This window comes from Pseudorca crassidens, chromosome 2 (genome assembly GCF_039906515.1).
Source record: "Pseudorca crassidens isolate mPseCra1 chromosome 2, mPseCra1.hap1, whole genome shotgun sequence".
Classification (NCBI taxonomy): domain Eukaryota; kingdom Metazoa; phylum Chordata; class Mammalia; order Artiodactyla; family Delphinidae; genus Pseudorca; species Pseudorca crassidens.
In genome coordinates, this window is record NC_090297.1 from 111,214,521 (window position 1) to 111,240,355 (window position 25,835).

Genomic DNA, 25,835 nt, shown 5'->3' on the forward strand with positions numbered 1-25,835 from the left:
TCTCTGTCTCTGGTGTGTGAGCAGCAGGCCGTCCTCCATGCCACTGCTACGGGCATCTTTCTAGATCACAAGCCTGCATATTGCTCCCACACCCTCCCTGATAGCTCAGAGCTTCCTGGGATTTCTGTAAAATTTCAAAAAGAATTTTGGGGACCAAATAAGGTCACCAACTTTTAATTTTGCAAAGTAAGGACATAAAGTTAAATGGTTAAGTAAAAAGTTGCTATTGCCATTGACCATCACCATTATTTCATAAAGGAGAGGCTGAAACAAGGGCTTAAGCTCAGAAGGAAGACACTTGGGTGACCGTACACCGTGCAAATATCCATGCTGCCTTGTCCGTCTTTTTCTCCTTTGGCCTCAGACCAATAGGCTTCTCCACAGATCATTCTGGGTGGTGTTGGGGTTACAGCTGGAGGTTACTTCTTTCTCCTCAGGAGACTGTCAGCTCCTTGGTGAGGTTTTTTTGTTTTGTTTTGTTTTTTTCTTGAATGGAGGAGCCGTGATTAACTTGCTAGTTGGTGGTTTACACGTTGTGAGGGAAGGTGTGAAGCTCAGAGTGGAAGGTGCTGCTCAGCTTGTGGGTTCCTGTGTCCCCGCCCCCAACCCCTCTCTGGGAATGTCTGGCTTTGTGGTTTCTCCCTCTTCCCTTGTGTCCTCATCTCTCTGACCCTCTCTGGCTTCCTTTTACTTTCCTTTTCCTCTTCTTATTCTCAGCCCACTCCTATGTTCCCTCTATGTACTCCAACCCTGGAGCCCAGTGGCCCATATCTTAACTGGTTATAATATACAATTTAAAAAGATTGTGTTAGTGGGACTTCCCTGGTGGCGCAGTGGTTAAGAATCCGCCTGTCAATGCAGGGGAACACGGGTTCGAGCCCTGGTCCGGGAAGATCCCACATGCCGCGGAGCAACTAAGCCCGTGCGCCACAACTACTGAGCCTGCACTCTAGAGCCCACGAGCCACAACGACTGAGCCCGCCTGCCACAACTACTGAAGCCCCCGGTGCCTAGAGCCCTTGCTCTGCAGCAAGAGAAGCCACCGTAACGACAAGCAGCTCCTGCTCTCCGCAACTAGAGAAAGCCCACACGCGGCAACGAAGACCCAGTGCAGCCAGAAATATAAATAAATAAATAAATTTATTAAAAAATAATAAATAAAATAAAATGTTATCACTATACCCAAGGCCATCTAGGTTTAAAAAAAATTATTGTGTTAGAAAATGTTTTATATTCTCTGCTCTGATTTTTGAGAGTTGGGTCAGTTTTTAAACAGATATTATTGTGTGCCGCGTGAGTGCTAGGTCCTTTCAGCCTGTGATCCCAGGTGATCTGTGCAGGAGGAAGTTATCCCCTTGCTTAGAAGTGAAGAAACAAGGCCTAAAAGAGGTTAAGTGTCTTGACCAAGGTTACACATCTGTATGAAGACCTCTGCAATCTTTTATATTGGATTTATCTATTCCAAGACCCAAGCAAGCAAACCCAAATCCGTTCTCAAATTAACAGAAATAAGTCTCTTGTTTTAAAAACTTGTGTGGAAAAAACTCACAGGTGGTCTTTATCAGTCTCACTTATTGGAGTATGATCATTCATTCACTCACTTTGTTATGAATATAAAAGTACACCTTACAATCTGGAAATATTAATACAAGGGACACACTCGGTGTTGCTGTTAATGTATCAAATAGTCTTTTTTTTCCAAGTGATTTTTTCCATAATTAATATTTTTCTAACTACAAAGTTTTTCAGCAAGATGCCAGGCCTGTGTTAAGAAGTGAGTTTACAAAGATGAGTAAGATACAGTCCCTGAATTTGAGACATGGTCAATCTAGAGGTGATTTTTTTTTTTTTAACAAAGGGGAAAAAAAAGAGTATTCTTGGAGTCAGAAAGCCTTAACACTTGTTTCTTACAAAACTTCAGGCAAGCTATTTAACCTCCCTGTGCCTCATTCTCCCCATATGTAAAGTGGGGATAAAAATGGTACCAATCTCAGAGTACTGTTGTGAGAATTAAATGAGTTAATTCATGTAAAGTAGGTAGAATGGTGCCTGGCACATAGTAAGTGCTCATTAAATATTAGGCATTGTTATTATTGCTGTTTTGTCTAGTTACCACCACCACTATCCTTACCCCTGTAACTTCCTGGCACATGGGGGGCACATGGGGGCACAAGGGGACCAGTGAATGATGGTTCCTTCCCCTCTTTCACCCAGCATGCTAGCTGAAGGGAGGCATTGGGAAATATAAAATACTTTAGGAGAAATATGAAATACTTCTGTCCAAACAGAAAAAAAAAATGTGCTCACAGATGTTGCTAATGTTTTATAGCCTTCCTGAGCCTCCATGTCTCTGTAAACCTGAGATAATAGTACCTGCCTCGTATATTGCTGTGAGGCCTCAGCATCACATAGGCTAAGAACCACTTGGGACTGGAGTAGGGCGAGCTTCCACAAAGGTCGCTGCTAGAAATACTAGTAATATTCTATTAGTATGCAGTTAGTATTATTAACCTAACTTATTTCTTCCGACCCTGATCCCCAGTTTTTTCATTTGTAAAATGGAAATGATTATTAGTAGTAATGATGCAAAAGTTGCTCCATCTCAGGGGACAAATGGTCTGAATCAGGGGTCCCCATCATCATCTAGGGAACTTTTTACCAAAAATTATTTATTTATTTCTTTTTAAATTTTTATTCTGTTTGGTTGTGTTGGGTCTTCGTTGCTGTGTGCGGGCTTTCTCTAGTTGTGGTGAGCGGGGGCTACTCTTCGTTGTGGTGTGTGGGCTTCTCATTGCAGTGGCTTCTCTTGTTGTGGGGCATGGGCTCTAGGTGTGTGGGCTTCAGTAGTTGCAGCATGTGGGCTCCGTAGTTGTGGCTCGCGGACTTAGTTGCTCCGTGGCATGTGGGATCTTCCCAGACTAGGGATCGAACCCATGTCTCCTGCATTGGCAGGTGGATTCTTAACCACCGTGCCACCAGTGAAGTCCCTGGGGAGCTTTTTAAAAAGTCTTGTTATGTAAGACAATCTTACTATGCATTAGAAAAATTTTGTCCATTCTGGTAACATTCCTGGGTTACTTGAGATAAAATTCCTACTTTATCCCTGGAAATCTGAGCCACCAAAGGTTAAACATCCTTTTCTGGACCATGTACCATGTTGGGGGGTCAGAGCTGAGGGTTGAAACTATACTGGTCTCCCTTTCTTCCTGAAACATCTCTGTGGGCTTGGGGAACCTTTTCAAAACCCTGATGTCTGAATCCCATCCTGGAGATCCTGAGGCCATAGGTCAAGGATGGGACCTAAAAAGCCACCAGTGATGCTGAACATGTCTGGGTTTGGGAACCACTGCACTGAATGACCATCCATGGTCAGCCATATTTCCTATGTAGCGTTGCCCCTGTCTCCCGGTTTTAGCTTTCATTCTAGTATCCCCGCCCCCTCCTTTAATCCTTCAATCACCCCCTGCTATGAGTCTAACTGTTCTCTGCTAGGCTGGTCTGGGAGGAACACACAGGAATAAGAGACTGTGTCCCTCCCATTTATCCTAGGTTGATTTGGGGCTAACTTGATGTATGACCGTGGACAAGTTGCTTTCCCTCTCTGGGCCTCTGTTTCCTCTCTGTACAATGCGGAGGGTGAACATGCTCTTGTGTCCCTTCCACTGCTGCTAGTGTGTGGTTTTTCTCCCCTCCTGGGAAGTCACACTCCCTCTGGAAATTCTGTCCTGAGCAGAAGTAGGGTCACCCTCTCCTCCAACCCCTTGCTAGCCCTTCTACTCCTGGCTCAGGGAGGCTCGACATCTTTGTGTAAACCGGTTCTGTGGTATTTTTAATTTCTTGATGGAAAAATGATGAACTGAAAAGAAAATATTTTAAACTCCAGAGCATTCCACACATTGCCTGTCAGGGTTCAGCGCCTGGTCCCTCGGGCCCACGTTTGCCACTGAGCCTGGCCTTGTGTCAGCACTCTCGCTTTGATACTTGGCCTTCTGCAGCCTTGCGGGTTTCTGCAGAAACGTGGTTCCCATGGAGGGAGAGGGGCCTGGGAGGGTGCCCAGTCCACCTCCCTTCTCGGGCAAAGTGTATTAAGCCCACCCAGGCAGGTGAGAATCTGTTGTTTATATATTTTTTAAAGTATGTATTTATTTGGCTGTGCTGGGCCTTAGTTGCGGCATGCGGGATCTAGTTCCCTGACCAGGGATCAAACCAGGGACGCCTGCATTAGGAGCATGGAGTCTTAACCGCTGGACCACCGGGGAAGTCCCTAGAATCTTTTGTTTAAATAAATATTTTTTATTGCAAAAATGTGCATAAAGGAAATTAAAATTTTAATGGTGTTTATATCTAGTGCTGTGTATCCTTCCAACTTTTTTTCCTCTGTGTGAATATATATATTGCAATATATCATATAACATATAATGAAAAATGATATAAATGTGTTTCTTTAGAAGCTCTGGATCAAACTCTGTGGCCTTTTTCTTGTCTTGAATTTTTCATAAAACATAGCATATTCTTAGCTGTTTTCTAAAATTTTTTTTTTTTTTTGCGGTACACGGTCCTCCCACTGTTGTGGCCTCTCCCGTTGCAGAGCACAGGCTCCGGACGCGCAGGCTCAGCGGCCATGGCTCACGGGCCCAGCCGCTCCGCGGCATGTGGGATCTTCCCGGACCGGGGCACAAACCCGCGTCCCCTGCATCGGCAGGCGGACTCTCAACCACTGCGCCACCAGGGAAGCCCTCTAAAATATTTTTAAAGGCTATTACAATATGTGGCTATATCATAATTTATATAGCTAGTCCTCTAGGTTTGGATATTTGTTTGTTTCCAGCATAAAATTCATTGTGATGAATTTTATTCCATCAGATAGGACTTTCAGCATCCATGAATCATTAATAATGACTCTTCTATCCACAGAATCCAAGAGTTCTCCAGCTGAGACTGAGCTGCCCCCCTCCACACAGGTGAGCTCATGTTCTTGTCAAAGGGTCACGGCGACAGCACCTAGTGTTAAGGGTTGTGGGCTGGCATCAGGCAGAAATTGGTTTAAATCCCAGCTCTGCCACTTACTAGAAACATGGCCACGGGCAACTTGCCTGTCCTTTTCACACCTCTGTAAAGCAGGGTAAGAGCAGTTCTCATCCCGGGGATGTGGGCCATGGAAAGTGTGGAGCGGTGCCGGCCTAGCTCACTGAGCTGCTCTGTGTCTGGTGCCTGCTGTCTCATCTCTGAACCTCTGGGCACCACTAACAGCTTAGCCTGTGACTCACATTCAGTTTTTCTGAGCTCTTCCCCTGTGGACTCCTGGTGTCATAATTTTCTGGAAAGAGGATTACTTCTGAAGCTGCTCAACAAATCCTCGAGTAATCCAATTTCCCATCCAACTACAACTCTTCTCCTGGTCCTTAATTCCCTAAATGCTAAGCTGGGAGGCTCAGCCACTCCTGGAGCTGGACAGCACAGGGAAGGAGCCTAGGGTCCTGCACCTTGGCTATGTTGGATGCAGGACTGTCCAGGCACCAGTGGAAGCAGCTCCAGGGTGAAGCCCATGCCTGTGGGGCTGGAGCATGGAGGGAACTGACACTGAGAACTTGCCACGCCGTGCTAGGCTCTGAGCCTGGCGTTTGCTAACTCATTTCATCCTTAGGATAACCAAGATTTGGGTGTCAGGATGGTTGTGCCTACAAGGGAGGAAAAGTGATGCCCACGTGGGTTAAGAAACTTGCCCAGGGTTACATAGCTAGTAAGTGGTGGATCCAAAGTTCTAGCCTGTGGTTTTCCTAGTAAGTGGTGGTATCCACGCCCTGGGACCGGACCCGTAATACAACTGCTGCTTCAGGGTATCTATTGATTCTCCTCTGTGGAAGGTGCTGTGCTCTTAAGCTCCTGGTAGAGTGGCAGATGGGAAGAAATCCCCACCTTGAGTAGGCAAGCTGTTAGATATAAATAATAGTGCAAAAGTTGAGATTGACAGGTCAGACATGGAGAGGTCCATGAGACAGAGAAAGGAATGCCTTGGGTGGATCAGGCAGGGGGTTAAGGAGGAGGTGGCACCTGAGCTGGGTCCTGAATGATGGTGGAATCTGCAGAAACAGGCTTACAGTCAGGAATGTCTCTTTTAGGCACCTACTACTAATGAAGATAATGAAAATCTTTTCTCCAAAGATTCTGCAAATGCAACAAGCCTCCCAGGTAAGGACTGGATATATTTGTATTTCTATGGCCTATGGGATGCAAAAGAACTTGTCTCTTCAGAAAGTCCTTTTCTTTTTGGAAATATTGGCAGAGGACCAGTCTGCTTAATGAAAAGGATCAATGGCAGAAATATTCTTTTTTGTTACTTTATACCTCCAAGTTTGATATTGTTAGCTATGATATAGTGAAGAGACCATAAGAAGGGTGGGATAAGTCAGTAAAATACTTCACAATTGGCCCAGAATACAAATGAATGTGCTACCAACAAAATTATTGGAGTCTGAAATGGAATACGCTTTGAGGAATGGGATAAATCTTTGCTTCAGAAACCCTTGATTTCAATGGTTCTGATTCCCTATATCTGTGAGACCAGGAAAACTTAGTAACATTCTCATCAAGAAAGATCCCAGCCAAAAAAAGAAAGAAAAAAGCAAGATCCCAGGTCCTGTGCTTTTTTACTATATGTATGGGACTCATGGGGTCCAGACTCTGGAGGCTCAGTAGCTGAGTCGATCCATCTGATGGCTTTCTGAGGAAGGCCTTGGCCTCCTTACCTTTACCTGGGCAGATTCCTGCCGCACCTGATGCTGGACGCCCATGCTCTGTCACCCCAGTTGCAAAGCCCTACCTAGTGCAGTGCACCTGGGGGGACCTACTAAACACCTGAGGCTACGCTCTGCCTGCACAGCTGGGGACTCAGAGGGAATTGAACGCATCCCTGCTCTCCAGGAGTCTACCATCCCGGGGGCAGGCTCTGGTAAAGAGTAAAGTAGTAACTAACAGAGAGCAGAGTGTGAGACTGGCCAAAAGAGAGCCATAGATAAAGCAAAGTGGGATTTAGAGACTTGAGAGAACATGTCCATTGGGGGAATCAGAGAAAGTTCATGGAGGAGGTGCCGTTTGAAATGAGCCTTAAATGATATGGGTGGAATGGCAGGAGGTTGGGGCAGCAGTTCAGGGGCTGCTGTGGAGGAAGGACCTTGGAGTCTTCTCCATCTGCTCTCACTGATGATCTATCTCATTCAGCCCCATGTCTTTAAAGACCATCTATGGGCTCATGACTCCCAAACTTCTAGCCCCATCTCTGACCTTTCCACTAAGATCCAGACTTGTGTATCCAACTGCCTAGGTGACGTGTCCACCTGGATACCTACTAAAAATCTCAAACTGAATGTGCCTAAAAGAGAATACGTGATGCCTCCCTGCCTCTTCAACCCAAATCTGTTCTTATCCTTCTTCCTCATCTCAGGAACTGACACCACATCTTCTGGGTTGCTGGGGCCAGGGAATTAGACATGCTTCCTCTTCTATCCCTCATCCCATGTCCAGTCCCTCAGCAGGTCCTGCCAGTTGTATCTCGAGGCACGTCCAGGAGCTGACCACTTCTCACCTCCTCCACTGCCAACACCCGGTCCAGTCACTGCTGTCTTTCCTCCTGTAGGACTTTAGGAGCTGCCTGCTGGTCTGCTGGCTTTTAGTCTTAATCACCAATAGACTCTTTTCCAACCACCAGCCAGAATGATTCTTTTTTTTTTTAAATTTATTTATTTTATTTATTATTTATTTTTGGCTGCGTTGGGTCTTCATTGCTGCACGCGGGCTTTCTCTAGTTGTGGTGAGCGGGGGCTACTCTTCCTTGCGGTGCGTGGGCTTCAGTAGTTGTGGCTCGCAGTCTTCAGAGCGCAGGCTCAGTAGTTGTGGCGCGCAGGCTTAGTTGCTTCGCGGCATGTGGGATCTTCCCAGACCAGAGCTCGAACCCGTGTCCCCTGCATTGGCAGGCGGATTCTTAACCACTGCGCCACCAGGGAAGCCCCCAGAATGATTCTTAAAACACAAATCCAAGCTCTCCTTCACTCAACACCATCTTCTCTCCTGGAGTAAAACCCAAAGACCTAAGAAAGGCCCTAGTCTCCATGGGGTCAGGCCCCCAATCTTTAGACCTCCCCTCCTCCTTTCTCCCTCTCACTCACTCTACCCTCCTCACTCTTCCACACATGCTCTACCTCGTGGCCTTCGCGTCTGCTGCTTGCTCTGCCTTGGGTGCTCTTCCCCCGACCTCCACTAGGCCAGCCCCTTCATCCAGGCCTCTGCTCAAATGCCCCCTCCTCAGGGAGGCCTTTCCCCACCAGCCAATCTGACAGAACCCGCTGCTGTCATTCTTCCTTTCCTGTGCTTTGTTTTCCATCATTGCCCTTGTCACTGCTGACATCATATTACATACGTATTTGTCTGTCTCGCTTGATTAGAAGGTAAGATCCAGGAAGCCAGGAGCCTTTCTGTCATCCAATTCTCTGTATCCCCAAGGCTTAGAACAGAGCCTGGCACACGATAGACACTCAATAAATATTTGTTGAATCAACGAAGGAACAAATACAAAAGGTGATGAAATATTAGTAAACGAGTCAGCCGAGCATACATGAAATGGCTTTCTCTGCCAAGAGACGTAGGACATACTAGGAGAGACCCGTCCCTGTGGTCAGTGCCCACTACCAGCTGGAGCTCAAGGCAAAGCTTGCATCCACAGGGCACTCGAAGTGATGACTGGTAGGTGACATCTTCATCAGCACTGGGTACTGTTTGGGGCGGAAGGGCCTGAATCCCAAGTCCATGAGACTGCAAGTATCTGCATTTCCAGCAGGAGAGAATGATGGTAGACAGATGTACTCTCTGTCTAGTCCAGGGTCTCTCTCTGGCAGCCACGGGAAGGAGCTTTCTGTGGGAGGACGTGGCTGCTTGTGAAGCTAGTTTTTTTTTTTTTTCTTTCTTTCTTTCTTTTTTTTTTTTTTGTGGTACGCGGGCCTCTCACTGTCGTGGCCTCTCCCGTTGCGGAGCACAGGCTCCGGACGCGCAGGCTCAGCGGCCATGGCTCACGGGCCCAGCCGCCCCGCGGCATGTGGGATCTTCCCGGACCGGGGCACGAACCCGCGTCCCCCGCATCGGCAGGCGGACTCTCAACCACTGCGCCACCAGGGCAGCCCGTGAAGCTAGTTTGTTCTTTTATTCATTGAATGAAATATTGGTGAGCCTGCTTTGTTCAAGGCACCACATGAGCCGTTGGGAGCAGTTGGGAAAAAGACACATGTGGTCCCGGCTTTCAGGGAGCTCAGACTGGAGGCGGTGGAGTAACCAGGAAGGGCACGTAGCCAGCTTGGAGCAGGGTCACTTCTCAAAGGAAATGACATCACCTCATGTGAGACTCAAAGGTCCAGGAGGAACTGGACAGCAAAGAGGTGCAGTGAAGGTGGATGAGCGTTCTGGGGGAGAAGAGGACATGTGGGAAGAGCTCTGGGGGAAGAGGGAACATGGCATGAGGAAGATGGAATGAAGTTCATGTGGCTGCGGCTTGAGTACCAAGTGGGGAGACAGGCAAGAGGTGACACCCCACTGGGGAAAACTGCACCTGAACACTTGATTTAAAGCACCTGAGCCTCCGTGACATTGTCCTCGGTGGCGCTGCCGTCAGTGAGGTCCCCCAAACCTCTGTTTCTGGCACTCCCTCTGTGCCTTGTGGGGCAGGCTGAATGCCACTAGAAAAGCCACTTTGAAAGTGAGTGGGAGTCTGTGGCTGGCCGCAGGCGCTCAGAAGCTCTGAGCTTGAGGTGTATCTCTTGCCAAGTGGTGGCATCCTGGGGTCTGTCAGGTTGTGCTGGGGGTGACTCCTGTAGAGGTGGCTTTGGCCAGAAAACTGGCAAGCTCGTCAAGGGGCCTGTTGCTTAACGCAGAGCTGTTTCCTCCTACAGGGGTGAGGTTCTGTTGAGGTTTTGACAGCACCTGCTGAGTGGTTTTTTCCCTTCTTTCCTCTGCTCCTCTCTTCCTCCTCCTCCTCTTCTTTCTCTTCCTTTTTTTTTTTTTTTTTTTCTAGTGCAAGATTCTACTTCGGTACCACTGCCCACCTTCCTGGTGGCTGGAGGAAGCCTGGCCTTCGGGACGCTCCTCTGTATTGGCATTGTCCTGAGGTGAGATGGGCCCGGGGGGTGGTCCTGTGGTGTTCTCATGTTTCTGATCTAGCTTTGCCAGGGCTAGGATGCTGGCAATGGGTTGGAGAGCCATGAATGGATTCAAGGTATATTTTAAAGTTAGAATTGACAAGATTTGATGACAGCTCAGAAGAGAAGAATGGAAGAGAGGGAGGAGTCAAGTCTGACCCTCAAGTTTCTGGCTTAAGCAATTGGGCAGATGGTGGGTGTCGTCCATGAAGAATGGAAAACACTGGAGGTAGAACAACTGAGTGAAAAGCGACGATTACATGTTGGCGCCACTGGGGAAACTCCAAGTGAACAAGTTTTGGAGGTAATTCAGATCATTGGCAGCAGGCAGGTGGTAGTTGGGGCCTTGAGAGAGGATGGGGCCAACAATGTAACCTGTGGAATACAATTGAAAAATTGTGTAGAGGGGGCGATGAGAAAGGGGCTGAGAAGGAGTGGCCTGACAGGGAGGAGAAGAAGCAGGAAAACCTGGCTGTGAACACCAGAGGGAGAAGTGTGTGTTAGACACTGAAGAAACCCCTTAGGCTCTGGGACTGCGGTACGAATAGGACCCTCCCTCTCCTCCAAGAACCACGTACTAAAATCAGTAAAATACCACGAGAGAAGCACCACACCAGGGTGGTGCACAGGTAACTCTGAAGTGCCTGGCTAGACATTCTTGGGAATACTCCGTGTCTCCAAATAAGCAGACCTAGTGGATCACCTTTAAATGCCCTGTCCTAGTGCCCTCGTCCCGTCATGGTGAGGAAACACCACAGGTGAGGGCTCGGTTGGCACCCTGGTCACTGTAACGCCCCTGCCCATTTCATCGGAGTCTCTCTCTCCATTCGGTCATTGGTTTTGTCATTCGTTCCCAAGCTTGCGGAGAGATCACCTAACAGTGCTCCCAATGAATGGGCAATAAAGAAAACTTGCTATGTTCATGATTTTACTGCAGGAACTGGTAATTTTGCATATGCTGAAGCCCTAAAGGAAATCAGGCTGGGCTCTGACTTTGGATGGTGGTTCATTACAATAATATAAGTAGAGGAGAAACTTCACTGTGTTTTTCCTGTCTCTCCCCTTGTGTGTAACTTTCAAGGACTCTACCTGGTGGTTGTGAGAGGTGGTCTTTGAGGGTGCTTGGGAAGGAGGGGTAAGACCTTGGCAGAGAGCTTTTCCACATGTTACAGCTCATTGGATTCTCACAGTGACCCTGAAACAGCTCGCCCACCAAGGTGTTCTGGGTTGGAAGATGACAACTCAAGCTGTGTTCGGGTTGTTTTGCTTTGATTTTCCAATGAAGTAGTGAGCAAGCTGTCCAAAGGGTGTGCAGAAGATAAGGTTCCTCAAGAGTGGAGGTAACTCCTTGGAGGAACCAAGAACTCACTGTCTTTTATACCTTTGGGTCAGAGAGGGGCCATGGCAACTTTCCGAGGTCTTCCTGCTGCCTTCTAAGGGATCCCTTGCCTCACCTCAGACACATACTTCTGTGTTCTCTTTCTATTTCTATATCATTAGGGCTTCAAAAGGCCTTTCTTATAACCTACCACAGACCCTATAGAGTAAATATCGTGATTTCCACTTGACAGATGAGGAAATGAAAGCTGAAAGAGGTGGAGTGATCACAGCTAGTAAGGCTAAGGCCAAGATTCAAACCCAAAGCTTGTGCTTTTTGGATACGGCCTTATGGGTCATTTAGTCAAACTCTTTAATTTTACAAATGAGAAAACAGCCCTGAAAGGTAAATGACTTGCCCAAGGACATACAACTTATTAATTAGCAGAGACAGGCCTAGAACTTGTGTCCTGAGAGTCCCTGCCCACTGCACCAGCCTGCTGTCAGCTAAGAGGTGGGCCCAGTTGGTCCTATCAGTCCAGTGTTGGCCAGTGGCCCCGCGAACAAGCAGCGTCATCTTGGTGTGCTGTTAACCCCTAAGAGAGAAGCGTTAGGCTGGGAATTGGCCACAGTGCTCATCACAGACTTAGTTTGCTAATGTGCTGATGGTGCTTGCACACTGGCTGGTTGCTACACAACCAGAGTCCCCGAAGGCACAGTGCCTTGTGCAGAGAACATATCAGTAATTTATTTCCTAGCCTGGTGAGTTTCCATTTTCTCTCATATAAGGCAAATTTATTTGGAAAGAGGCCAGTTATTTCAAGTAATGAAAAACTCCTACTCCCAAAGTCCCCCGTGTCAAGACAAGAGTGTAAATGTAGAGATGATGTGGGAGCCTGGGGTGCCAAAATGGTTGGGCCACTGTACAGTTGGGGTGGCCAGATTACAGTGGACAGAATGAGAGGCAGGTAGAGGAAGTAAAGCCCGCCCACCTGTGACACCATCTTTTTATTTTTAGTACATTTATTTTGTGCCTCAAGCAAAGCATAGTATTTTCCTAAATATTTTTCCAGCAACATCGGTGACAAGTTTTTAAAATTTAAATGTGCTGTTGAAGAAAGTGTGCCATCTTAAGTGGATGTTATAACTTACAGGGGCCAATTCTCCCCACCCTACTCCCTGTGCCCCACTGCTTCTCTCTCTTTATTTTATCCTCTCAGGCACTGAGAAAATAGGATTCTCATAGCAGAGAATTTCTTTTCTGCACATTTATCTAGAATGGCTAGGATTCTCATAGCAGAGAATTGCTTTTCTGCACATTTATCTAGAATGGCTAACGCTATTAGGTGAGGACTTCCTATATGTATGCCTATGATTTAAATCATTTTGTATTGAATGTATTGTCTTATTTCAATTTTTATTTTTGGCCGCACCACGGGGCATGCGGGATCTCAGTTCTGTGCCACTGGACCACCAGGGAAGTCCCTCATTTCAATATTTTAAAATCACACTCTCCCACTTCTATGGTTAAGGGATATTATAAGTGTTTTTTTTTTTTTTTCGGTACGCGGCCCTCTCACTGTTGTGGCCTCTCCCATTGCGGAGCACAGGCTCCGGACGCGCAGGCTCAGCGGCCGTGGCTCACGGGACCAGCCACTCCGCGGCATGTGGGATCTTCCCGGACCTGGGCACGAACCCCTGTCCCCTGCATCGGTAGGCAGACTCCCAACCACTGCGCCACCAGGGAAGCCCTATAAGTGTTTTTTAAAAATTTCTTTTAGCTGCAGAACCTTTTCTTTAAGCAAAACATTACGAAGCCCAAGTATGTAAAATAGGTAAAAGGTGGCGGCTGAGGTGCAAAAGTCTGACAGCTCAGCTCTTTGTTCCTTCTACCCGCCCTGCACCCTCTCCAGCCCCCAGGCCCTGCTCAGACCCCTGCCCAGGGCAGGGCAGTGCCAAGTGTGGATATACCCCAGGCCCTGGGGTTTCAAAGGCCCCTCTGAGCTTAGTGATTTGCCAAAAAATCTCATTCACTCCTCAAAATTTTTCAAAAGAAGGAAGGCTCATCTTTCTCAGTTACCCGTCCAATTGCTTTGGAAAAAAACTGAGGACAGAGATTGCTTTCCATATTGGTCAGGTAACATCAATAGAGACTTTAAAAAAATTGTGATACATGATTGCTAAAAATTGGTAATTTGCTAAATACTGACAAATAGGAAGAAGGGAGAAAAATGACACATTATGCAAAGACAGCCACTGTTAATTTTTAAAATGTAAATGTGATTGAAGTCTAACAAACATATAGGAAATTGCAGATGTCATAAGTGTACAGTGCCATGAATTTCCACAAAGTGAAGATACCCGTGCAATTGACACCCAGCTCATGAACACTTTACATTTAGATGAATTTCTTCTGAGTCTTTTTCCTCTGCATAGTTTCTTGTTTGTTTTTATGTAGCCATGATTATTCTGTCTCTACAGCTCTGAATCCTGCCTTATAACTTTAGTATCAGTTATATAACATAAGCACTTCTTCCCATCATTACAAATTCTTTGTAAACCTCACTTTCATCACTCCTCCATTAGGTGGCTATAATACCCAAGATCACTTAACCAACCTCCTATTATTGGGCATTTGGGTTGTTGTTTTGCTTTTGTAAATAACACTGTGTTGAACATCTTTGTGCATAAAGCTTTTTCTGCAGCTATGCTCTTTCCTGAGGGTATATTCCCAGAAGTGGAATTCTTGGGTCAGAGGATCTGAATATTTTGAAATCCAGAGCATAATGACTCTATCCTCAGTTCTCTCATGAGGGAGAAGGATTCCACCCAGGGACACAGCGTAGCTCCAGTAAGCACCCCTGCTGTGTTCCCTTCCTGTGCAGTGCCTGAATGGCGAAGCCTAAGTCACATTCTGCAGATTGTTTATTCCATTTGGATAACAGGCTAAGAGCCAATGGCAGATTTGGAGCCAACTATCAATTATTTATCATAACAAGGACAGGAGTAGCCTGTCGATATAAAAAGAAACCTAAGGAAAATCCCCAAACCTTGTTTTTGACATTGGTTTCCCCTCTTCCCTCCCAGCCCTTCCTGGAGTAGCTGACATTTGGTAGAACTGAGGGAGACCACCTTGCTCCCACTTTGAGGTCAATGGGCAATAAGTTAATAGGCGACAAAGTGGGAAGCAGGAGGGGGAGATGAGCTGCCCCACCCAACAGAAGGGCCCCTTCAGGGAGGAGACCTGACTGTACCTTTGAAGATTGCTATCACCATCTCATCTTTCTCTGGGCTGTCAAGTGACTTTTCTCAGTTACTGAGCCCTGGCTTTGGGCCCAGAATGGAGCAGGGTGAACGAAGCTATGATCAGAGAGATGTCTATCTCCTTCCTGTTTAACATTGACTTTCCTGTCAGATGAGTCACTTGTGCCCAAGTGGTGCCCACGGCCGAGTCTGTGAGAACGTGCCAGCATGGTGTGAGGGGACCCAGAGGTGTAAGGAGAATTGGGGACGCCGGGAATATTGGAAGCAAGAGGAGCAGGAGGGCTGCTGAGGGAGCAGTACAGCCTTTTCCCTGCCATTAAAGGCAGCTGCCAATTTTCTACCTCTAGCCAGTGTTAATTTGACTGAGGGGCCCCTCTGGGTAGCCTCTGGAGCAGGACAAACTAAATTCTCGGTGCTATAAAGGGGCACTCAAAGCCACACTCTCAAAGCCTCAGTTTCCCCATTGGTAAACTGGACCCACAACACATACCTATTCTCTTGGGGTATTTTATTTATTCATTTATTTTTGGCTGCGTTGGTCTTCGTTGCTGTGCGCGGACTTTCTCTAGTTGCGGCGAGCGGGGAGTACTCTTTGATGCGGTGCGCAGGCTTGTCATTGTGGTGGCTTCTCTTGTTGCGGAGCATGGGCTCTAGGCGTGGGACTTCAGTAGTTGTGGCACGTGGGCTCAGTAGCTGTGGCTTGCGGGCTGTAGAGCTCAGGCTCAGTAGTTGTGGCGCACAGGCTTAGTTGCTCCACGGTATGTGGTATCTACCTGGACCAGGGCTTGAACCCGTGTCCCCTGCATTGGCAAGCGGATTCTTAACCACTGCACCACCAGGGAAGCCCTCTTGGGATATTTTTGATGACTCTTCAGAGGATTGTGTAACTCCTGGTAACAATAAACAGCCAATGAATAAATAGTTATCACTTCTTGGAGCTGAAACCCAGGAGCGCCAGGCCACCAGGGCCGCCAGCTGTTGGTGTTTTTCTCGCGGGTTTATCACAGAGGGAACTCAACATTTGCATGGTTTGTCTTTGTGTGTCTGTGTGAAGGTTCAAGAAGACGGGGAAGCTGCAGGCTCTGAAAGAAGGCAAGACGAGCGTGCACCCACCGTATTCTTTGGGACAGCTGGTCCCTGAGAGGCCCAAGCCCACCCCAGTGCTTGTGCCCCTCATCTCCCCGCCGGTGTCCCCCAGCAGCCTTGGGTCTGACAACACCTCAAGGACTAGCCGACCAGATGCCAGTGGCCCTCAGAGACCTTATGACGTCAGCAACAGAGACTACTTCTTCCCCAGATAGCTGGCTGGCCGGGTGGCACCTGGCAGCCTGGGGTGTCAGGGCCCCTGGACTGTGTGGATGCAGAAGCACAAACTGGCCTAGCAAAGACGCTCCTCGCTGCCGTGCCGGCTCACCTCGGGTGCTCGCGGCCTCTGGCTTCGCCTCTACAGAAGGGCCTCGCAGAAGGTTCTGTGCTGGGTGAAAGAAAGGTTTGCTGCGTCTGTTCAGAAGGAAGAGGTGGTTGAGTTTTTGAACCACTCTTCCCCCAGTGCCCTGCTTACAGGGCTTAGAGTGAACTCAGGCCCCCGTGAAGAGAGGGGTGTCAAGACTCTACCGGACACTCCGGTGGGCAGAGCCGGGTGGCTGCGCAGGCCTCAGACTCCCCCCTGGGCTTGGTGCGGACAAGTTGCTGGCCGCCCGCGCACCCCGACCCACCTCCAGAAGCTGCACCCTCAGGCGGGTGGGATGAACGTCCAGCCAAAGACTCCCCGAGTCGCTTATCTCTTGGCCCACCGCACAGCTTCATCTTCTAAGCTTCTTGAAGCCCAAGTGCCTTCTCAATTCAGTTTTTCTAGGCCTGAGATCGGCTTTTCTTAAACCACCGTGGCTGGGGGAAAAGTCTCACCTGCTTTTCTTCACTGAACAGCTGAGAGGGGGGCGATTGTATCTCAGGGTCTGATGGTTTGAAATGGAATTATAATCAGTTCCTCATTAGCATTTTTCTAAATGTGAACGACAGTCCAAGCGCTTGCTGAATCCAGAAGCAGTTGCACTGGCTCCATGTCCCTTTTTGGATCCCAGGACTTCAGGAAAGAAGCCGTGGGGAAGGAGGGGAGTGGTGGGGACAGGGTCTCCATGCTTGTCTGTCACAGCATTGCTGAGGGGGACAGCGGCCTCTGCAAACCACCATTCTCCATTCTCCCCCTCCCCTGGCCCTCCAAAATGAGAACTGGCATGAGGGAGGGCTTCTGCCAGTGGTGAAATCAAAGCTGCCTTATTCCAGCTTTGTTTATTTTAGTTTCAGCGGAGCCTGAGTAACCAGGGAAGGTAATATTTATGCAAAAAGACAAAAGAACCCGGCAAGAATGGATTTTAATTTGGTTTTTAAAAAAACTGCTGACTATTTTATCTTCAGAGGGTGGAAGATCCAGTATTAGCTGAGTGTCAGTATAGAAATAATGGGGGAAAAGCACGATAGCTTTGTTTAACACAAAACTGAGTCAAGTGGAAAAGGGGGAGAAAAGGAGATTTTGCCCTATTAGAGAAGAGACTCTGGTTTCATTCTAAATTTTGTTTTTGCCTTAAAAAGTGAAAAAAAAAAAGTCTGCCTCTTCTCTAATTTAGCAGAAAAGCAGCTTGTTACTACTCCCCCAGGCGGCTGAGAAGGAAACGGTGTCCAGCTCCGTGTCACGGTGCTGGGAAGCAAGCCTCCCACGATTACCCAGCAGGTCAGCTGAAAATCCCCACCCCTGAAAGCCACGAGCCCTCGGGTATCAGAGGAGGTTCATTAGAGAAAACACCACAGCCCTAAACTTGGTGCCTTCCTCTCTTTAGTTAGTTCCTTGAGTGTGATTCAGTTCAGCTAGTATTGAAGCACGGAGTAAATGTCTCGCCGTGACACTGCAGTAACCACTTCAGTTCACTTTTCCGTCTGGGCTTTGAAAATTCAGTGATGTTCGTGGTTACCCAAACAAGCACCCTCAAGTATTCTGGGATGTCCCAGAATGAAGCTGTGATTAAAATCAGTCATGTAACCACCACTAAAAATTTACCAGACCACAAAACTTTTCTAGTAGTCTCCCCTTTTAGAAAAATAACCACCAGCACCAGATAGGTGGGGAAAGGATGGAAATGACCATGTTTTATTTACCGTTTGCCAGGTTCAAACTGTTAGGATGTTGGACTACGCAGTGATTTTCATTGCTGGCTTTGGCTGTAAATTTCAGACCCTGTTGCTGCTTCTGGCAAGTGATCTTAACTTGACAAAAGTGAGGCAGGTGGTTTTGTTTTGTTTTGTTTTTCTCTAAATTTTCCTTGACTGCGAACAGCAAAAATGCTGTTAAAGGGAAATATAAAAAATGAGAATCTGCACGAGATAGGGTGATTCTGTGCCCACGGTTCTTTAAGTCTTGACAAAGTTTTACCCACGTGTAATTTTACCAGAGCCAGGCGGAGCGGTGCTAGTGGAAGATGTGAAATCCAGATAGCTCATGATTGCTGAGAGCTAGGCAGCTTTGATCTCCAAATTGTTATTGCTTTCATTATTATTGGAACGGAACTGTGTTTTTTTTTAATTGAAGAGGGTTTTTTTCCCTTTTTTTTTATAAGCTAGTATAGATGAAGGAAAAATATTTGTCTTCTCTGGGTCGTAGGCCTTGCTCAGTGTACACAGGTATACACCCTAAGCTTTCTCTGTCCTTGAATCTGTGGTCAGTGAATGTGTGTTTCAATCCACAGGTCATCCTTACCTGTGTTTCTGCAGCACACGTGCTGCCTTTTATCCTCAACAGTGATGCTACTCACCGAATATCTGTAGCCATCTGCTACACAGCCAGATGTGAAATGTTATTAGCACAGCGACAATTTTTGTTAAAGATGGGCAACTTATCCTGCTGGGTGGGAAAAGTTGAAAATATGCTAGATCAAGGTCTCAATTAAAGTGGTCATTAATTTTTGTAGCATTAATAAAAAAAAAAGGTCAAGGAGGTATAGCATTGAATGTGTCAACACAGCCCTTGGTGACCCTGAGAGCTCTTTGCCCCGAGGGAGCCTGGCCCTTGCAGTTTGTTAGCTAGGCTCTTGGCTCACCCCGAGTGTCCGCCATTTCCCAGCTGCCCCCAAGGGAAGGAAACACCGTTACGAGGGGTGGAATCTGATGCTGGAATGGACTGGGAGCCCACCCGGTGGTGGACAGAGCTGAGCAGGGCAGGCTGGGAGTGGTCATGGTTTGTGGGTTTCGTGCAGAATGTTCAGGAATGTCTTGGCTGGCTGCTTTAGTGCTGAGCTGTATCGCTTCATCAAAGGCACTTAAGATTGACCCAGTCGGGGAGGAGTTGGTGAGAAATTTATCTTAATTTGGAGAAGCAGGGGCAACTGGTGGTCCTTGGGAGCGGGAGCCTGGATCCCAGCCTTCCGTGCAGCAGTTGGCAGTGAGGCTGTTGCTGAAAGGGAGCCCAGCTGGCTCAGCTTCTGTGCCAGACACTCCTGAGCATCCCCGAAAGGTCCTTCCAGCATCGTGTCCTTGGTGTAGCCTGGCCCCAGCGCCAGTGAGTTTCTATGGCAACCTTAATGATTATTAAGGAACATTGTCAGTTGTCTGAACATATGCTCAAATGCAGATCTACTTCAGAAGGAAAGGATTGGAACAGCATGTAGCAAGGCTGTTAATTAATAGAGAAACCATATTTGGCTGGAGATCACACATCCGTTAAATAGAATACCTCAACTTTACATTGTTTTTTTCTGGAGAGAAATAATAGTTTTAAGTTTTTGTTTTTATTTTTTTACTTAATTATCTGAAAGCAAATACCAAAGGCTGATGATGTCTGTATATGGGGCAAAGGGTCAGTATGATGTTTTTCAATGTTTTCTCTTTTTACCAGCTACTTTGCTTTTAAAGTGAAAATTGTAAATGTTTGAAATAAATAAGTTCTAAAATTATGCTTGAGAGGTAATTTATGCTTTGGCACCTGGGTCATTTCAAGGAAAGACTTGAATGATTATGGGGGAAAAGGGTAAGGAAAGATGGGTTTAAAATTAAGGAGGACCCTTTTGGGGTGAGCTTCTCCTTAATGCAGGATTAAATCACCTCTGGGAAAAAAATCAGGTAAGTTTAAGAAATAAGTAGCAATCTCTCAAAGACTTTAATGATGAAAGTATTTCCCCAAATGAGCCCTGGGGTTTCTGGAAGGGGCGTGGTTGCTTCTGCCATGTTTACATCATTAGCAGGTGATGAACCTGTGGGGAAGGAAAAGGAAGGGCCATTATTCATCAGAAGACTGTTTATTGGACAGGGGGGTGTTAACGGAATCACAAAGGCAACCTTGTACTTCTTGATCATCAGATAGGCTGCATCTGTCCCCTATTGAAAAGGGTCCTCAATAGGAAAAACTTGGGACACAGCCATCCCATATCTTCCAAACAGAGGAAAGTCATCGTGTGGTTGCTCTGTGGATAAGAGTTGCTGTGTAAACAGTTCAGGGCTGGGGAGGAGGAAACTGCAGGGAAACCTGGAAATTGTGTAACTCAGACCAAAAGCTGAAGTGTGAGGCCCTGCTGTGTGACCCCACCCCACCCCCGGCCGCCTGGGCAATCAGAGGAAAGCCTCACGACCACACCTACAGCGCCCATCGACTCCTTGAGGATGCCACTGTCTCATTTAAGGTTGGTCCCTGTCTTGCAGAAAGTGACACAGGAAACAGATGTCCCTATGGTGGCTTGGCTGTGTGGGCCCCACGGAGGGTGCAGGAGTGGGGGTAAGGGGCAGGAAATGGGAGAGGGTGCCTCCCTCTTCTCCACGGTGTCGCTGTTAGGATGACATGCTTACGATGCTCTTTCCAGAAGAATTTGGGGGAGCAGATGGTGAATCTTGTAGAGGATGGCAAGGAACACTCAGTTCCTGGAACAGCCACTAAGGAAAGCGTTTTCCTTATTTATTAATGCATAAGGAGACCGAACCTTTCTCCATGTCTGTGAGAAGCACAGGCCAGCGGCAGGGAACTGTGTGCCTTCCTGCAGTAGCAGAAGTGTGCCGTTGAAGGGCCTTAAACTGGTCCATGCGGTGTTCAAGGGCTGGGCTGGGGGCACAGCAGCCCCTCCGGCAGAGTAGTGACCAGGTGGGCTGCCTGGGTGGCCTGTCGCTTTAAACAGTCCTGAGCGTGAGAGCGAGCCCTGCACTGTGCTTCAAATACTGCCAACCCCTCCTTTCTCTGTGAAAGTTCTGTCTTCTTGCTGATGTGTGTTACTGAAAAACAACAGAACAACCTCAGCCACGTCTCATTTCATACCAGCAGTTTTCCGTGACCATCCAAAACACGAATACAATGAAGTTTTTCAGTAAAATCTGGAAACACTCATACTATGGGAATATGCAATATTCAATTAGGATATTTCTTCTAAGGTAACTTCAAATTGCTTAGTAAAGCTGCCCAATGTCCACAAGGAAAATAGCCTACTATTTTCTTTTTTAAAAATTTATTTTATTGAAGTATAGTTGATTTCCAACGTTGTGTTAATTTCTACTGTAGAGCAAAGTGATTTAGTTATACATATAGACATTCTTTCTCATATTATTTTCCATCATGGGTTATCACAGGGCATTGACTACAGCTCCCTGCGCTGTATAGTAGGACCTTGTTGTTTACCCATTCTATATAGTTTGCATCTGGGAATTCCCTGGCGGTCCAGCGGTTAGGACTTGGTGCTTTCACTGCTGTGGGCCCAGGTGCGATCCCTGGTTGGGGAACTAAGATCCGACAAGCCATGCTGCACGGCCCCCCCAAAAAATTTGCATCTTCTTATCCCAAACTCCCAATCCTTCCCTCCCCCACCCCTACCCCCTTGGCAACCACAAGTCCATTTTAATATTTCATTACAATGTTTTAAAGAATGAAATTTACTGGGAGGACAGTTGAATTCTATTTCGGTTTTTAAATGCCTGTGCTGCACAATGAGGGTTTTGCAATGATGAATGGTGTAAGTGGGACGTTCTGGGGTCTGTGCCCAACCATAGACGAAGAGAGGAGGGAAAGGTAGAGGAGGCCGGCGTGTGCACACCCGCTTGTGTGGGCAGCATGTTTGCCCTGCAGAGCGCAGGTATACACGGGTGTACACTGGAGTCACCACAACCGAGCAGGGATTCCAGATCAGTCTGATGTGGACTGAGATGCTTCTGAGGAAGGTGGTGGTAATGGACCCTGAGGGTGACTGTGGACCGTGATTGTTTCTATGATGAGGTGGGTGTTCTGGGGCCTCGGACTTCAGGCCTTGGCAAACTTCAGTGGATCGTGTCCATGGATGGGTCCAGGGATTAGAGGCAGCCCAGGCTCCACCCCCAGGCCCTCTGAATCACAAAAGTGGGTGTCTGTTTACATGAGTGCAAGGTCCTCAGTTTCTCCTGCTGTGCAGCCAGCTCTGAGGGTCTCTGTGCTGGAGACCACAGGGCAGGAGGTGAGATTCTATAGCAACATGTTACTGTGGGTACTAATTGGGTAACAAAATCTGTGGACAGCAAAGAGCTACTCCACCGGCCCTACTGGTTACCTAGAAGGCCACCATCCCCTTTTGGTCAAGGTGGTCTATTAAAATTAGCTAATAGGGCTTCCCTGGTGGCGCAGTCGTTGAGAATCTGCCTGCTAATGCAGGGGACACGGGTTCGAGCCCTGGTCTGGGAGGATCCCGGTACTAATTGGGTAACAAAATCTGTGGACAGCAAAGAGCTACTCCACCGGCCCCACTGGTTACCTAGAAGGCCACCATCCCCTTTTGGTCAAGGTGGTCTATTAAAATTAGCTAATAGGGCTTCCCTGGTGGCGCAGTCGTTGAGAATCTGCCTGCTAATGCAGGGGACACGGGTTCGAGCCCTGGTCTGGGAGGATCCCACATGCCGCAGAGCAACTAGGCCCGTGGGCCACAACTACTGAGCCTGCACGTCTGGAGCCTGTGCTCCGCAACAAGAGAGGCTGCGACGAAGAGTGGCCCCCGCTTGCCACAACTAGAGATAGCCCTCGCACAGAAACGAAGACCCAACACAGCAAAAATAAATAAATTAATTAATAAACTCCTACCCCCAACATCTTAAAAAAAAATTAGCTCATGATAATGACAACCGTTTATGGACCCTCCACCATGTGCTTGACAAACAGGATATTCTTTCTCATAATGGCACTGCAAGGAAAGTGTTTTCACCTGTTTACAAGTGAGGTCACAGAGGCTCATATTGGTGAAGATAGTGATCTAAGACACCTGAGTTAAGAGGCTGAACTAGACCTCAAACCTATGTCTGCCTGACTCCAAGGCCAGTGCTCTTTGTGTGGCCCCTCAGCCCCTGGTGACAATGAAGATGGGCCTATCTTTCCAACCCCTTTTCCAGGCCAGGTGCCCTCACCCTGTGCTGGGTGGGGCCTGGCCCACTCACCCCTGCGGAGAGATGGACCTGGATTCCTCATTGGGTTTATCACACCTGTCAGTGTGGGAGCTGAGACCCTGGGAGTCTGAGCCACACGCCGGTGGCCTCAGCGTGTCCCTGAGGCCACCAGGCCCCGGCGCTGCTCACATAACAGGCAGCCACAGAGAAGATGGGCCACAAAGGGGAGGGGCAGCAAGCAGCTCCTTACACTTAATGGTCCTTGATCAGAAACCAAACCAAACCACTTCCCCTTCTCTGCATCAGCCCTTATCTATTCCTCTGAACTCTGTGTTCTGTTGCTTCCTTGGTGTGAACTTTAATGAACTTCCTTGAAATCCCCTAACTGTGCTTTTTTTATGGCGTGGGAATCTTTTTCTGTCCACTGCCTCTGAAAGGGTGAACGATCACCACACTAAGAGGTGGTTCTCTCTGGGCCATGAGATCCATTCAACCACCACGCCGGCTGCAGGGATATAAGAGGAATCAATTCCTCCCCCAAGTGTCACTGAGCCACACAATTAAGGTGCAAACGCTCTCTGGGAGCAAGTGACTAATCTGGTCTAGGGAGTCGGGGAAGGAAGGGATAGGGAGAGTGAAGACGGAGGAGGAGGGCTCCGGGTGGAGGGGGCGGCCCAGGGAGGCTGCTGGTGCAGGGCCTGGGGCTGGGGGGGAGGCCTGCCTTGGACATGCTCTGTGGTGAGCAATCTTTTGATATCCTAAGAGCATTAGGGAGCTGCTTGAAGACCAGATTTGCACGTTCTTTTTTCTTTTACGCATATTAAAATTTTTTTCATGAGCCTGTATGTTTTTACAACTAGAGTAAGCTTTTCACTAACTAACTATAATCCCTCTGTTTTGGGATAGTTCAGCCAGGTTGTACTGCTTATGAAAAATTATTTATTAAAAAGTGCAAGATGGGACTTCCCTGGCGGCAAGGAATCTGGTTAAGAATTCACCTGCCGGGGTTTCCCTGGTAGCTCAGTGGTTAAGAATCCGCCTGCCAATGCAGGGGACACGGGTTTGAGCCCTGGTCCGGGAAGATTCCACATGACGCAGAGCAACTAAGCCCGTGTGCCACAACTACTGAGCCCACGTGCCACAACTACTGAGCCTGCGCTCTAGAGCCCGCGAGCCGCAACTACTGAGCCCACGTGCCACAACTACTGAGCCTGCGCTCTAGAGCCCGCGAGACGCAACTGCTGAGCCCACGTGCCACAACTACTGAGCCTGCGCTCTAGAGCCTGCGAGCCACAACTGCTGAGCCCACATGCCAAAACTACTGAAGCCTGCGTGCCTAGAGCTCGTGCTCCGCAACGAGAGAAGCCACCGCAATGAGAAGGCTGCCCACTGCAGCGAAGAGTAGCCCCAGCTCACCGCAACTAGAAAAAGCCCGCACGCAGCAACAAAGATGCAATATAGCCAAAAATAAATAAATAAAATTTTAAAAAATGCTTAAAAAAGTACTCTATTGCTAAAAAGTGCTAACCAGTGTCTGAGCCTTCAGTGAGTTGTACATAATCTTTGCTGGTGGAGGGTCTTGGCTCATTGTTGATGGTGCTGACTGATCAGGTGGTGGCTACTGAAGGTCGGGATAGTGGTGGCAATTTCTTAAAATAAGACAACAATGAAGTTTGCTGCATGCATTGACTCTTCCTATCATGAATGATATCTCTGTAGCCTGCAATGCTGTTTGATAGCATTTTACCCACAATAGACCTTCTTTCAAAACTGGAGTCAATCCTCTCAAACCCTGCTGTTGGTTTATCAACTAAGTTTATGTAATAGTCCAAATCCTCTGTTGTCATTTCAACAACTGTCACAGTTTCTTCACCAGGAGTAGAAGAAACATCTACCTCTCTGCTCATCCATAAGAAGCATCTCCTCATCCATTAAAGTTTTTTCATGAGATTATAGCAATTCAGTCATATATTCAGGCTCCACTTCCAATTCTAGTTCTCTTGCTATTTCCACCACACCTGCAGTTACTTCCTCCACTGAAGTCTTGAGCCCTTCCAAGTCATCTGTGAGGGTTCCAATCAACTTCTCCCAAACACCTGTTAATGTTGATATTTTGATCTCTTCCCATGAACCACAAATGTTCTTAATGGCAACCAGAATGGCAAATCCTTTCCAGAAGGTTTTCAATTTCCTTTGTCCAGATCCATCAGAGGAATCACTATCTACAACAGCTAGAGCCTTATGAAATGTATTTCTTAAAGACTAAGACTTGAAAGTTGAAATTACTCCTTGATCCATGGGCTGCAGAGTGGATGTTGTGCTAGCAGGCATGAAAACAACATTAATCTCGTACATCTCCATCAGAGCTCTTGGGTGACCAGGTTCATCGTCAATGAGCAGTAATATCTTGAAAGGAATCTTTTCTCCTGAGCAGTAGGTGTCAACAGTGGGCTTTGTCAACAGATGTGCCATCATCCAGGCTTTGTTGGGCCATTGATAGAGCACAGGTGCAGTTGATTTAGCATAATTCTTAAGGGTCCTAGGGTTTTTGGAATGGTAAATGAGCATCAGCTTCAAGTCACCAGGTGCATTAGCCCCTAACAAGAGTCAGCCTGTCCTTTGAAGCTCTGAAGCCAGGCATTGACTTCTCCTCTCTAGCTATGGAAGTCCTAGATGGCATCTTCTTCCAACAGAAGGCTGTTTTGTCTACAC

General features: G+C 47.6%; 1 protein-coding gene across 7 annotated transcripts in view; it reads left to right on the forward strand.

Moving 5' to 3' along the window:
• Window positions 1-25,835, forward strand: part of IL6R (interleukin 6 receptor) — a 75,791-nt gene that overhangs the window by 30,963 nt on the left and 18,993 nt on the right. For 2 of the 7 annotated variants that reach the window (XM_067727965.1, XM_067727966.1), the window contains 4 exons: window positions 4,915-4,961; window positions 6,120-6,189; window positions 10,055-10,148; window positions 15,814-19,699. In XM_067727965.1, the coding sequence (XP_067584066.1) occupies window positions 4,915-4,961; window positions 6,120-6,189; window positions 10,055-10,148; window positions 15,814-16,060 (458 nt within the window). In that variant the 3' untranslated portion in view covers window positions 16,061-19,699. Of the gene's footprint in view, window positions 1-4,914; window positions 4,962-6,119; window positions 6,190-10,054; window positions 10,149-10,268; window positions 11,100-13,105; window positions 13,209-15,813; window positions 19,700-25,835 lie in introns of those variants that run through there. The other 5 variants (XR_010941126.1, XM_067727967.1, XM_067727970.1 and 2 more) reach the window with 5 other exon arrangements.